Source organism: Pygoscelis adeliae, unplaced genomic scaffold, assembly GCF_000699105.1.
Source record: "Pygoscelis adeliae isolate BGI_AS28 unplaced genomic scaffold, ASM69910v1 Scaffold4, whole genome shotgun sequence".
Lineage (NCBI taxonomy): Eukaryota > Metazoa > Chordata > Aves > Sphenisciformes > Spheniscidae > Pygoscelis > Pygoscelis adeliae.
In genome coordinates, this window is record NW_008824986.1 from 6,454,935 (window position 1) to 6,469,484 (window position 14,550).

General features: G+C 37.1%; 1 protein-coding gene across 1 annotated transcript in view; it reads right to left on the reverse strand.

Moving 5' to 3' along the window:
- The window catches only part of LRRC27 (leucine rich repeat containing 27), a 35,243-nt gene that overhangs the window by 10,181 nt on the left and 10,512 nt on the right, over positions 1 to 14,550 (reverse strand). Inside the window, exons 5-7 of the mRNA XM_009325848.1 lie at positions 12,064 to 12,216; positions 6,021 to 6,267; positions 2,394 to 2,487 (exon numbers count right to left, since the gene is read on the reverse strand). Of these exons, the coding sequence (XP_009324123.1) occupies positions 2,394 to 2,487; positions 6,021 to 6,267; positions 12,064 to 12,216 (494 nt within the window). The remainder of the gene's footprint in view (positions 1 to 2,393; positions 2,488 to 6,020; positions 6,268 to 12,063; positions 12,217 to 14,550) is intronic.

The window sequence follows — 14,550 nt, forward strand, 5'->3', positions numbered from 1 at the left end:
CTAGTAGGTTTTCAGTAAAAAACAATCTGCATGTTCAGATCTGACCCCTACTGTTCATAGCAGAAAGATGCATTTTTCTCACACAACCCGCTTTTGGTCATGCTCCTGCTTTGAGCTTTGTGAAGTTACCCTTGATGTTGAATATTGCTACACAACAAACCAGTTTCTGGAACCGTTGCCCTTACATCATCAGCTTAAAGTGCAGAGAAAGCAGGAAATAAGTGACCCACGTTGGTTTGATCCATATACACAAAAAGGATAATTTTACACAGGAAAGTCTGTGTAAAATTAATAACATTTACTTATGCTTAACTAATCCTACCCAGTAATCAGAATGAGCTACTGGTGCCAGTGAAGTCATTGGTAAAGCACTGCTGTTTACGTCATGACGACCCAGCTGCAAGCTGACCCTTCAGAACATACGGCTGTACTTGCTCTGCAGCCCACTTTGCCCACGCACATAAAAACTGTCCTGCAAACCTCGTTTGGCCCCACAGCAAACCTACTTGCTTTTGCTTTATTTCTGTGGTAAGACTGGCCAAAGACATTATCATAGATAGAAGCATTACATTTATGTATTTATTTAACTTCCAGGACAATAAAAGGCAGCAATGAATAATCACAGTCTGAGAAAATCAGGTTAAAATGTCTGGTAACCGAAACTTAGGTAACAACTCTGTTGAAGATGCATGAAGTGGAATAAAATCCTGCTCTTATCACTTTTCCAGCCATCAGTTCCAAAATGGTTTAGTATTGTATCGTATATAGTATTGTATAGAAAAAAATTGTTTAAATCAAAATTTCTATTTTGGTAAAGTAACCAAATATGATCTTTAGCACTGCTGCTCGGTGAGAGAAAAGGGGGCTGTCGATATACTGCAGCCTTGCCAGCACGTTGTCTCCAATACATTCCCATGGCTCTGCAGGTTAAGCAAAGTTCTGCTGCCAGAATTAACAAATACTGTTTAGTTGGTGGAAAATGTCACACTATGGGTGAGTAGAAACGTGAAAAAGGGTTGTATTAACATGAATAAACTGCCTGAGTCAGAAGCCCAGGTTTCTGCATAGTCAGTGAAAATGGAAGACAACTCAGACCACTAATGTTAGGTGCCTGCCTTTAGCTATGCACTGAGAGCCGAGGCTCCTAATGTGGGCACTTACATTAGATGCCTCTAGTTAGATGGTAAACCTATGTAATCTCCTATTTGATAAACTGCAGTTCAAAAAGACATTTCTCCAAGCACTGAGGCATTTGGTAACATAATTTGGCTTAATTTAAAAAATCTGAGTTTAAAAAAAAAACCAACAGTAAAAAACCTAGTAAGCTGGAAGTGTGGCTGCTTTGTTTTCATTTTTAAGATATATAAAAAAATTTGCTTGGTTGTGTCAGATGTTGAATTGCAAATTTTCCTACATTTCTAGAAAAGTTGTAATCTGTTATACAAGGGTCCTTTTTTATTGTTTGAGCACCAGGTATTGCTAAGCAGATATCAATAAAATGTAACACTAAACCTGTACAAATCCCCTTTTACCACTGAGGGATGTAATTAATTTTAATTTAAAACCTACTTCAGAAAAACTTGGGTATATATCTACACTTCCAAGGTTAGAAGTAGTATGCCCAGCAATCATGAAACTGAGATGAAAGAATTCTTCACAGCAAGAGAAAAACTCACAGCATTTCAAGTTCCTTCAGTGATCATCTCTTAACTGCCTTACTCAGTGTCTACGTTACAGTTCATTTTCACACCAGAGCACTGGAAAAATCATGTGTATTCATTTTCAGCATCTCATCTTTTGCAATATTGTATTGTAAGGAATGAGAATCTAATGGCAAAATTAACAGGATCATTTTTTTGAGATTTTTGTTTTAATGTTTGTTACTTTGGGGAAAAAAAACTTTTCAGGCCTTTTATATACACTCAGAAAGAACCAGAAGTGAGGTCCCTTCCTTTCATATGCCAGCGTTTACAAATTCCTGGAGGAACCAGAAAATCCAGCTGACTTCAAATTCAGTTTGGCAGAGGGCAACATCTCATATTGGAGACATTCAATAATTTAAAAAATCGTATTTCAACACACACAGTTCTGTTTTAATGCCTCCAAGTAGCCTGATTATTGGAGCCCCTACAGATTTTGAATAGCAGTTTGAAGGATCTGGCAACTCCTACACTGCACATGGGGTTGCAGCACTTCACGCAGGAGCCATAGTCCACATAGATATTTGAGAAAGGGTCTGCAAAGCCATTGTCAAAGTGCTGGCATTTAGAGTCCTGGTTTTCTCTTTTTAAGTTTTAAATTTAAATATATGGGCTATAAAGAAAATAAATCAAAGGGTATCATTAATGGATTTTTTTTTCCAGTGTCTTACCTTGCTATTTGCTGTTACATACCATAGCGGCATTTGTAGGTGAAAATCTAAACGTTTCTTTTTTTTCTTTCATCAACTTCGCTTGGCTGCGCCATTCCTGAAGCATTTCTTTATTGCTGAAAGTTAATTTATATCAAACTTTTAAAGCCATGATTTAAGAGATGAGTATTACTACTCTTGTTCTCATGCTTAGCCATTTACAGCTGAACAATATATGATACTTATTAGACATACCGATTCCTAACAAAGAGAAACAAAATACCAGGGGCCTCTTCATGAAACATTAACTTACCAAAGGAAGATGAGAACTGCAAAGACCCACCCTCACTCCCCAGTTCAGTGGAGGAATATAGCAGCAAAGAGCAGGACACAGATTCAAACAAAAGCCAAGCAGAGTAATGAAATTGCTCAGAGGCCTGGTAACAAGCCACATGGTTCATCTCTGGACTATAGTTTAAACTTGGCAAGTTCAGACACTGAGTAAATTTGAGTGACCGTCAAGAAGAAGTAGACAGTTGTAACAAAAAGTTCTACTGGATAACGTAACCTGACCTATCACATTTTTAAGGTTCATCAATAAAGGTCTCATTAATATAATATCTACTCTGATTCTGAATGTCCACAGTGATTCTCCAGCTCTTCTTTGTTTCAGTCCTAAGTTTCAGGCTACTTCTCCTTGTACTGCCATGTCTGGCATGTAAACAGAGTAATCCTCTTCATTTCCACTGTCTCTTTAAAAATACTTGTTAACTATAATAATGCCTAATAAATTAATAGTTTAATAAAGAACAGACATTGTTCCCAGTCTCTTGTTATGGATGCTTTCCTAAAGTCTTCCCAGTATTTTCCTCTTGACCTCTATATTCTGTCTGTAACTGTTCATAAAGCTAAGGAATGCTCGCATCAAAGTCCAACAAGAAGCTAAACAAACACTTCCTTTGTGTCAGCATCTCACCTGAGAATGAATGAGGGTCAGAAAAAAAAGACAGCCAAGATTCAAAGGTAGGGCAGGGTCACAGCATGTGAAAGCTCAGACTTGTTCCCAGTGGTTGTTCTACCGCAGTGCACACAACTGGTTAAATAACTCGCAATAGAAACAGGCTCATTTTTACTAGCACTGGCCCAAATGATTGCTCACTGCTCAATCACGAGCACCTAGGTACACATTTCTTAGCAGTGGGGAATCCTGCTCAACTGACAGCGTTCCCTGCCCGACTGGAAAGGAAGGGGAAACAAGAATTCCCTGGCCCTGCTCCTCTCCTCCTGGTTTCTCCCTCTCTCCTGGTGCAGGGATGCGCAGGGAGCACCGAAGCACACCATATTTAACCCAAACTGCTGGAACACAGAGCTCCACCTTGTGTACTCCCCAAAGCCAGGGCACTACCCTGTCGTAACACAACCATCCGGTGCTTCCAAGAGTGCCACGGAGATGCATTTGTTCCGTAACATGACTTTTATAACTCCAGTTATTAAAAAGAAAAAAGGTATTAAGATGATACAAATTAGGACTAACATTGTCTCATTTCCTGGGTCCAGTCTGTAGTAGGTGGATTGATTTCTGAACGGCAGTCCAAACGTATGGATATAGTGGGAAAATACACAGAGATATAAACAAGTTCTTTTAGCAAAATTTGTTCAATACTTACACTTTTTATACCCTGGATATATCACAATTTTATGTCATGCTGTAGCCTTCTGTCAGCAAAGATAAAGTTAAATTTAAGTTTACATGGAATGTCACATATGAATTAACTGAAATGGATTTATTTTCTGCTCAATGGGAATGGGAATTCATGGAGTTCCATGGCCAAGTTCGTAAGAAGCTCGGTAAGTCACCTTCCTTGTTGCCTTGGAGCACTGTATTTTGTAAAGAAAAGCACTCTTTATATTTCCACTTGTAGTGTGAAATATTTGAAATTACTTCTTTCCTTATAAATACTCAACTATGCAATCTATTAAGAAACTAAGTAACAACTTTAAAAAGACAATGACATTGTAATACTTGCTTTTTCCTTTGTTCAAATAAAGCTTGTTCCTCTTTCAGCTCCTTTTCTGCTACCAATCTGCATTTTTCAGCTCGCTTTGCCTGAATTGCCCTACCATAGGATAGAAACTCAATAAACTCATTTCTCTGCGTGGACATCCTCCTTTTAAAATGGACAGTTTGATATTGTCAATTAAATACTACATAGAAAACTAAGCACATTTAATGATGGTGATATACACCCTCAAAATGCAGTTTTTTATCTACTAGTGATCCTGCATATGAGCAGTCTGTTTTATTTCAATATAACCATTAAACTATTTAACGTAGAAAACATGTTTAAGTAATTTACCAAATTAATTACTTCACAAAAACCGCTGCAAGCCCAAGGTTGTATTGTGAGGAAAAAAAAGTAAGCATAAACCATGAATTCTGCAAGATTTTTTCCATACTGTTGCTACTTCAAAACCAAAAAACCCCTAAAACATGAGAGTATCAATACCAAACAGTTATGTAAAACATACACCACAAAATGTAGAGAATAGTGAGAAGTAGGGCAATGCAAGGTTTGAGAGCTGGCGTTGAGGCACACAGCAGGACAGACTGCCACCCCCAGGTTCTGGTCACATAAGAAAAGCCGTAGGCCTAACGGTGAACACAGAATGCACAGGTCAGTGAATCTCCCAAACCAATAAATCGCCAATTATTGGAGATTCCCCCCTATCCCTTCCATGCTAATTAAGCACATGGCTTTTTGCTACTGAATTACAGTATGTTTTCTGGGAGTGACATCGGCGAGATGGAAGGAGGCAAAAGCGAAAAGAGTGAGGAGTGAAAGAGAGAAAGCAAGAAAGAAAATTCACAGAAAACAAAAATCCCTTTTCTATTTTTGTTTGAAATCTGAAACCTAATCAAATGGTCAATATTTAAAAAATCATTCAGCTCTAGTTTATTAAAAACTAATGTTGAGAAACAATTTTTAAGTAACAATGAAAATGTTCATGCATATTGGGGAAAAAAAATAATTGATACCATAGCAAATACTGACCAAAAAATTAAGATCATTACCAGTGTGTTTATTCTCTCCCTTACACAAAAAAGTACTTCCCTTTTTCAGAAAGGATTCACCAACAAATTCTCTGAAATAGGGTTTGCATTATTTGCATATTGTGAAATGTGACAAATAAAGCATTTACTAAATGCTTTGTATGCAAATGTAAAGGAATTTAATGTATTATCTTGTCTTTATACATAGTTATTTATCATATTGCATATACTAGAAATGAAAAATTAAGTTACCTGCAGGTTTCTACAGTCCTTTGTTATTCTGTATTATAAAACTCTATTGTTTTTCAGCAGAATGAATCTGGACATTCAAAGGTACAATTATCAAAATAGGAATAAAAAAAGGAAGTAAATGAGAACATATAAAAGATTGAGAGTGTTTTTTAGTTTTGGATAAAAAATATTTAAAATAATAGAAAATGTAAAAGTTTTTTTGTATTCTATATACTTACATCAAAAATACCATTTATTCATCAAATACCTATTTGACAATGAGTATAATGATGCATATTGAGCTGCTTTTATATTTTCCAGGAGAAACACAGTTTTCCAGCACTTGCAAGATCCTTATCATGTACCATTGCATGAAGCTTACGTTACCTGCAAAGACTAGCTGACTCTGAGTAGAGCTGTTCTTTCTTTCTGTGGTTTTTCCCTGCTTCAGTAAAATCATGGATTCCACCTATACATTCGTCAGCAAGAAATTCTTCTTTTTCATCTTTTATAATTTCTTCTTTCAGCTTCTGAAATCTTAGCTTTTCCTCTTCATTAGGCCACTCCTCTGACAAATCCAAACCGGACTGCAACAGTTCACTTAAGTTTAGCTTTTCAACAGGTGGCATTTCTACTGGAATTAAAGGGAGATTACTGTAATCCTACGTATCAATTAAATTTAATTTTTTTCTAAGCAAAACACAGCGGTTAGATAGTGTTAATCTATCAGTCTAACAGAAGTAGGATTCGTTGGTCTTTTTTTTCTTTTAATAAATATTTTATTCTCAGAGATTTTTCACAAGTTTAAAGCAATCTGTGTTCTGGAAGAAGCCAACAGTCTATTGATGAGTGTGAGCAGAACAGGGGCTTCCTTTTGATTGATAATTTATGTATCTCATAATTTGGTAAACTGTTCACCCAGCTTTTTATCAATTCCACCATGCAGAAGCTGATTCAACGTTACAATCATTTTTGTGAAGTGCTCAATACCTCTGACTTACACCGAGTTTATGAGCCACGTGTCCTCAACACCCTGCAGAAATCAAGTTCTCAGACTACTGTCCATAGTCTCACTCGCGGAAAGTCCCTTGTTGCCTTTACCATGGACACGTGCGACCCAAAGAGCAGACCTCCGTATCACTGCCGGAGCCCCTGCCTCATTCAGGGCTGACCCAAGATCCTTGCAACTAAACGGACAGTCTACCACAGACGTCAGCAAGCTTTAAATAAGGCCATGTCAAATATACTGCATAAACGACAGTGATTTCTGAAACAGAGGAGGACATGAAAGTGGAAAATCCCGGCTTTATACTGGCATCTCTACTTTGAGGAAAAAAATACAGTGGAAATTGAGATTCACAAAATGCATGTACATATAAGGACTGAGTTAAGGCTGTATATAACCCTAACTTTCTGTCTCACTTCATTTTTCTGCAGCATTTATAGCCTGCCAATGTAGATTTGGGTATAAATAAGTATTACATGAACTGTGTATGACTGAATTAGAGTTCTCTGCATGATGAATAGGAGTTAAAAATATGTTCCATGTATCAGAGGAAGTAAAAAGGCAAAGCAAACAGATACAATAATCATTAACATACTACAACTGCCCAAATGCAATCTGTGAGTCAAAACAGGAAAGATCTTTTAACATAATCAATTTAAATATGTAATGTAATGTAATGACGAAAACCAAAGTACTGATGAAAGCTTTAGCACACCTTGCATTTCATCCCAACTGGCATCTCGGGTTAAACAAATTCAGCGTTATCTCAAATTACACCTTTATAAGTATTAATCTTCACACACAAGTGAACTTTCATATTTACACGACGATGATGAATTCTAAGGTATATCTACGCTGCACTCCAAAGCGTGACTTACATTTAAGTACACAAACCACAGTTACCAATAAGTTATTAGGGTACCCACAGAAATGCCAAGCTCAGCAACAGCTGGTCACCACAGAATTCATCCACTTTTTTGGGTAGGTCTGTACCCTAGACCTTCTGCTGCCCAAATAACCACAACAGCTAAATATATCGCTGCTCACCTTTAACTGCAGTGTTGAGGGATCATAAGGTACGTGAAGGTTTGGTTCTATATAAACTGTAGGCTTAGGAGGTTCCCTGAATCCTCGAGAAGAAACACACTGGATTTCATATCCCTCCTCTTCTCACATTTTAGAGAAAAAGCATTATTCCAAGGTACATTCTGTTATCCTCTCTGCATGAAGTATGTATATACTACTTCTTACACACGGCTCTCATCCAACATGAACAGATGGGCCATGTGGGAGGGAGCAAAAAACTCTTGCATATTACAGAAGGTTCCCAAACTTCATGTGCATGCCCACAGATTCTAAACATTAAAGTCCATGGGATTATTTTTCTTTAAATATACCACTATCTAAACTAACATTAAACACGATAACATAATTAAGTTACAACGCTGTTCCAGAGCATAATATATAATTGTTTTGTCATTCTAATCTATTGTGTTTGAATAAAGTAGAACAGAATGCAATCCCACATTCTTATGCAGACAAAAATCAGCAGAAAAAAATGCTTTTGATTCGCTATTTTGAAGAATACTAACAAAATCCTCAAAATTTTCAAGATTGTGTACCTCTGAAGGGGAGTCAAAAACCAAAATAAATAACCACAGAGTGTTTCAAGCATATTACTTGTTTATTTTGAAAGGAAGCATATAACAAATGCGTAAGGGAACTTGGGAAAACAGCTGTGAGTTCAAAACTCTCACTTCACATACTAACTTGAAGAGCGATCAGCTGTAAATAATTCTAAATTGCTACGGCTGAGTATAGAAAGCGATCACTGAAAAACAATATTGGTTCACCTCACACAGATAGATAAAAAAATAAAAAGCAGACAGCCTGTTTTCATAGTCTGCACATCTTTAAAAACAAAATCGAGAAAACCTCTTTCAACTCATTACTGAGCTCCTAACACTACACTAGTGTTAGGACTACAGTACATACTTAGCCAGATGTCCCTAAGATGAGTACTCTCTTCTGTTCAGGGGTTGTACTACTTTAGTCTAACATTAAAAAATACATGCTTTTGTTACTACCCTAAATTTTTTACTTTAGGTAACAATTAAAAACGCTCAAAGATAAATTAATTTCCTAACTGTAAAGGGGAGAATTCATATCAATAAGTACAGTAAGAATGTGTACTCTACTGCGCAGAAGTTTTGCTTCAGTTTTGCATAATTTGCTTACTAAAACTCCACTTGAATGCTAGAGAAAGCTTAGTTTAATTGGACTGAAGCATTCCAATGTATTTCAACCATGATAAGGATTTGTTACCAAAACACTCTGGAAGTCTATAAAAGGCATAATTTTGAATATCCAAGAACCACATTAGTTCTCATTGAAAATCAATGGTAAATGTTTGGCATTTTATTCCCACTCCCAGGTGTTTCTCCTATTTCGATCCTAAACATTATTCTGCTGTTGACAGAAATACCAAGTGAACACCTACACTTGGCATTAGGCCTATGTCCAGAAAAACAAACATTAGCCTCAACAACATTAAGCACAAATGAAACGAAAAGCTTTTTTCCCTTTCATTTTAGTACTCTTTGTAAATGAATGTAGCACGATGCACCAGTAAACATGACAGATTCTGCAGAAGGTACAGTAAAAAAAAAAAGTTAAATGACTAGTGTATGTTTCTATATTAAAATGCTACTATTTAACAAAAAAAAAACCCAAAACACTTAATGAAGCTTACCTGCTTCCGCGGGCCACTGACTACCTGCCTAGGAAGAGGACATCTCTGATTTTCTTTCATAATGTTTAGCAATGGCCCATGCTGATTCCTGTAGCATGGGCAATTCTGTGAAATACAGAACTTTGGGGTTCTAGCGCTATCATTATGACATTAAAAATTAAACTAGGACTGGACTTCTAAAACAGTAAAATACGTTTAAAAGAGCAGTCTTGCATCTTAAAAGGTCTATTTTAACATATCACTGGTTTCCTTCCTGTAAGACTCTATAAATTTTTCCGGATGATGAATTTACACTAATTCTGATATGATGTGGCTTGAGGCAGGTATCAGGAACACTTCGTGCAGGCAGGTGCTGGGCTTGCTTCCTGGCGCACCTCTTCCAGTTAACTTTGTTCTTGACCTGCAACAGTTCTTATCTAGCATGATCCTTGTTTGAGGAGGCATCAAAAGCAGTGTGAAGCTGACAAAATGTGGTCTGAAACAAGCCTGGATTTAGGTCTTCTGAGAACACAGTTTAACTTGCCAACCCACTGAGCTACTTAACTTCTCTAATATGTCATGTGAATCTGTCGGCAGATCACATAGAAAGAAGTCCTCTTGCAAGTATAAAAGCCAAGCTAGGAGGATAATACAGATGGTATCTTAGTCTATAACTTAACATTTTAAGTCATCAGGATCTCAAGTGAAGTAAGCAGATTTTTACATCTTATGCATGCTAAAATAAATGTCCACTAATACGGAAAAAGTGATATAAACATTAAGTACTAGTAACGCAGATAAAACTTGTCTATATAGAAAAATGCACTGCTCGGTCTCAAGTCATGCTAAAATGTGGTGAAACTGGAAGGTAAATAGTGGTAATTAAGCAACACCACTGGGATATAATTTGTCTCAAAACAAGAATTATAAACAAGGTCTTAAAACATGAAGACAATCACGTGACGTTCTGGAAATGCGCATGGTTCCCTTTAATGACACCATACATGGAATTGAGATTAATAAAAAAAAAAATAGTCATTATCTTTACATCAGTATTTTGACTTCATTTTCCATATCATGGTATTTTGAACTGATATTTTTATATTTCACCATATTGCTTAGCATTTTAAGTGGCTCATTCATACCCTGAATTTACTGCGTACCCTTTAACAATATCACATTTTAAACACCCCTGATTCCAGTCTGATACTAATGGTATCCACAGTAATTGGCCTTCATTACAGGAAAGCTTAAGTACGAGAAGAGGTCTTCTATGGGAATATGCCCAGTATTTCTATTATTAATGACTTCTGGAATCTATTGGACCATAAATAATGCAAATGATGTTGCATTTTTTCCTCTCTGCTGACAACTTCTTAATTTTACCCTCCTAATGTAAATTTATAACTGCAATACTGTGGGGAAAAAAAGGAGAAAGTGTGATAAAGAGCAAATTGTGCTTCTCTTTGAAGAATGTGAGCTCAAACACAATATGAAAACACAGAAAACACGATCAGGCTTCCGGTCTGTGGATGAACAATATCAAGCAGCTTGTAAAAATTAGTTATGGTGTACGGTGTATTTATAGTGCACTAAATTTTTTAAAAAGAAGTAGGTCTGTCCTTCAGATTGTGTACAAATTGATAATTATGTCCCCACCTTCCTTATGACACACAGGCAGACAGAAGGAATTTCCTCCATGCATATTTTCATTTTCCTCTTGCCTCCTGCCAAAGGCCAAGCAGACTGGCGACACAGAGTAAGCAGAAAGCTGGTTCTGCAATCTGCCTGCAGCCGGCTGACCAGCCATGCCTCGTCACCGCAGACCTCCTACCTGGAGACTATGGGAAGATGCATATTGGCACTACACACGCTAAAAGGCGGCCATTATCTGTCAGCCTTCAGCAGCCTCCAGCACCTGCAACGGCCCTCTGTGCCTCACTGCAGCAGCATCAACTATTTCTCCTTTACACACCAGGCCTCTGACAGTGTCACTGGAGGCAATGCAATTAGCATGACTTTTTGGGTTTAACATCCATGGGAGGCTGTCACTAATCTCCTTAGTGTTTGCAGCAGTCTGAGTATCTGAACCAGACTATGTCCTGAAATAGAAGCTACACTGACCCACCTGTAATTTTATCGGCTCCACCTTTTTTCTGTAAGCCAGGTACTGTATTTCCATTTTTTTTCCCACAGTCTTCTGCTAATTAAGTGTCCTCTTTCATTTTCCTAATATCTCAATTTCCCCTATATCCCCTATAAAATGTCATCTACCTGTATACTTACCCGCTCTACTATTCTTATAAGTGCCTGGCATGTACACGAGCCATTTTTCATCTTAATGAATTGGCCCAACCTTCTGTTGATGCTTCTTCTCTGCTGATTCTAAAGAACAGCCTCTGCTGAAACTTCGTCTTCTGATTCTCTAATGGCATCACATGTAATTAAGACTTCCTCTTATACAAATACAACCTCTTCTTCTCCACTTAGGGGTTTAAGAGTCACAGTTTGATTTTTTATCACAACATCGAAGCATTTCTTTTTCCCCATTTATCCTAGCTGGCAATAACCCTTTCAGATGCAAAGCTGGACGACACCCATTAGCAAAAAAGCCCACAAGGAAAGCATCCCTTGGTTCACACTTTTTTCAAAACAAATTACAGTAAATGCACACAAATACATCTCCAACATACCTGAAGTGGCTGGCTCCATACAGAGTAGTTTTCCATTCCCAGAATCCCGAAGAAAGCACAGGATGGATTTTAATCCCTTTTGTATGACATCTTTAGGTGGAAATTCAAGGGGACAGTGTCTCAGATTCAAGGCTGTCAACGAAGTTAAGTTTCCTGTGGAAACGATATAATTTCGCAAACACAGAATCGTAGAAAAGCCGAGGTTGGAAGGGACCTCGAAAAGTCATCGGGCCCAACCTTTCAATGTTTTGAAAGATGGGCGAGTTTTCAGATATATATAGTAGTTGAGTCAAAGTGAATGACTGGTATTGACTGTGTTTATGTTTTCTATGATAATTACCATTATTACATTATTAGCTAACCAGTACAATCCCCCAGCTGCTGATCTTATGCTTTTACTCATAAATGAATGGAATTTGTGGTGTTGATAAACCAGTTTTTTACCCTATATTTATTTTTAATATGAAAGGAATTAAAGATTTTAATTAAAGTTTTCCTTCTTTCCTTTCTAGTGCGTTGTTCTGATTTTCTACTTCTGAAATCATTGGGTCTATATTGCTGCTCACTCCTAGCCTCACCTTTTGTTTTCTTGGGCAAGAATAGCTAAAAGCCACCATCCCTCCACAACAAACAAGAAAGTGACATAAATCTTTAGCCTCCCAAGGGCTAATGAGTTCATGTGTCTCTCAGGCCTGCCGCAGCCTCCTACTCATCTCATAAGCAAAAGTATATGCAGCGCAGGTTACACACATAAAGAGAAGATGACTAGCAGGGTGGAAGTCATCTGTCATGTTCTGCTTACTGTCTGGTGAAATGGGAACAAAGCGCAAAATATGCACAATCAATTTCAGAAATCAGATTTGTGCTGATTATTTATAAATACTTACAAATTATGTTTCATAGAAGTAAAATGAAATTAGCAATTTTGCCTTCCTAACTAGATTTGCAGAATTAAATACTACTTTCAGTCAGTTTTGATCCAAACAAAACCACAACAGTTGAAATCTGTTAAGTCTTTCAAAATACAAATGTACCAAGTCTCTAAAAGAAAGGTAATATCATATTTCGTCCTGACATTTATTTTAGATTGACATATGGTTTATAATAACAACGTATTTAGGAAGCGCAGCATTGAAAACAACATAGACAATCTCAATCTAGTCAATCAGAATGTATTTTTCATACTGTATTATTGGAGTCACACTTTAAATCTCCATTCACAGCTTGACTGTACAGTCTAATCTGCCTCACTTTCTACAGGTTGACTGCTTAAAATTCTGACTGTGTCTATCTGCTTTGCTCATTACAGTATAAAATAGTGTATTTGCTCTTTTAAAATGTTTTTGTAAAACCTTATTTGCAGAAATGACAAATACATTACTAATAGCACAGCTATTTGATTTTAAATTACCAGTAATTAAAGCTGAAAGGAATGTTGCAAAACAAATTTTACAGTGTGATTAACAACTCCATTTGACATTACTTCTCTAGAAATGTCAACTACAGCACTATTGACAAAGTACGCTTAAAAAGAAAAAATAAAAACCAGCATGAGAGCAACTGAAGGCAATGAGCAGCTGAAGTAGGTACTAGGGTTCTCTGGGAAGCTGGGGACTGCAAAGGAGTTCTTCCAAGCATCATGATGGAGACAACTGCTGGATCCTTCTGGGTCCGTTCTCTTGAAAGAGAGACTTGAGAGACCCAAAAGCAAATGGATTCTTCACATCAAGGAGATGGTATGTACAACCTGCTACATGTAAAACTATACCACAGCTACACAGAGAATTTACTGCGACATCCTGTTGCCACCATGGAATGCAGATTTGTTCCTATTTCACTGAAATGGAGAACAAATGCACCTAGAACTTATTTCTTTTCAACTACATTCCAATTTTTCATTGTTTATCTGGGTTTTTTTGATCAGCCACAGGGTCAGAACTGACTGGTAATTTATCAGTAGTGTAAGAAAAATTGAGTTTACCATCCCAACACCAATGAAGTTACTTCAGGGTTAAGGAAAATTTAGCTCAAATCTCAGAAACATTCAAAACCTATGTTTTTTTCCCCACAGACCATAGCTAGAACTAGAACTCTCAAATTTTAATCAGAACTATTACTTTGAAGTCTGCTAAAGTTGAACTCAAACTGAGAACCAATGAAAACCAGAACTGTCTGAATCATTATTCTGAAATTGCACTCAATTCCAACTGGGGTGATTTAGAGAAACCGAACAGGAATGGGACTGAAAAAATTATTTGTTGAAATCCCCGGGGAAACATTTAGATGAAAATTTAACTGCACCACATGTGTACCACATGCTGGCTACAAAACAGACATATCATTGCTTTATTGTAAGCTAAGTTTATAAGGGAACAATGTGGAATCAGCCTGACAACATCTTGCAGAAGGAGAAGAGTTCTGAGGAGAGGTCAGAAAAGAGGAATTACCTGGTACCACAGATCAAGGGAAATACCCCAGAAAAACTGG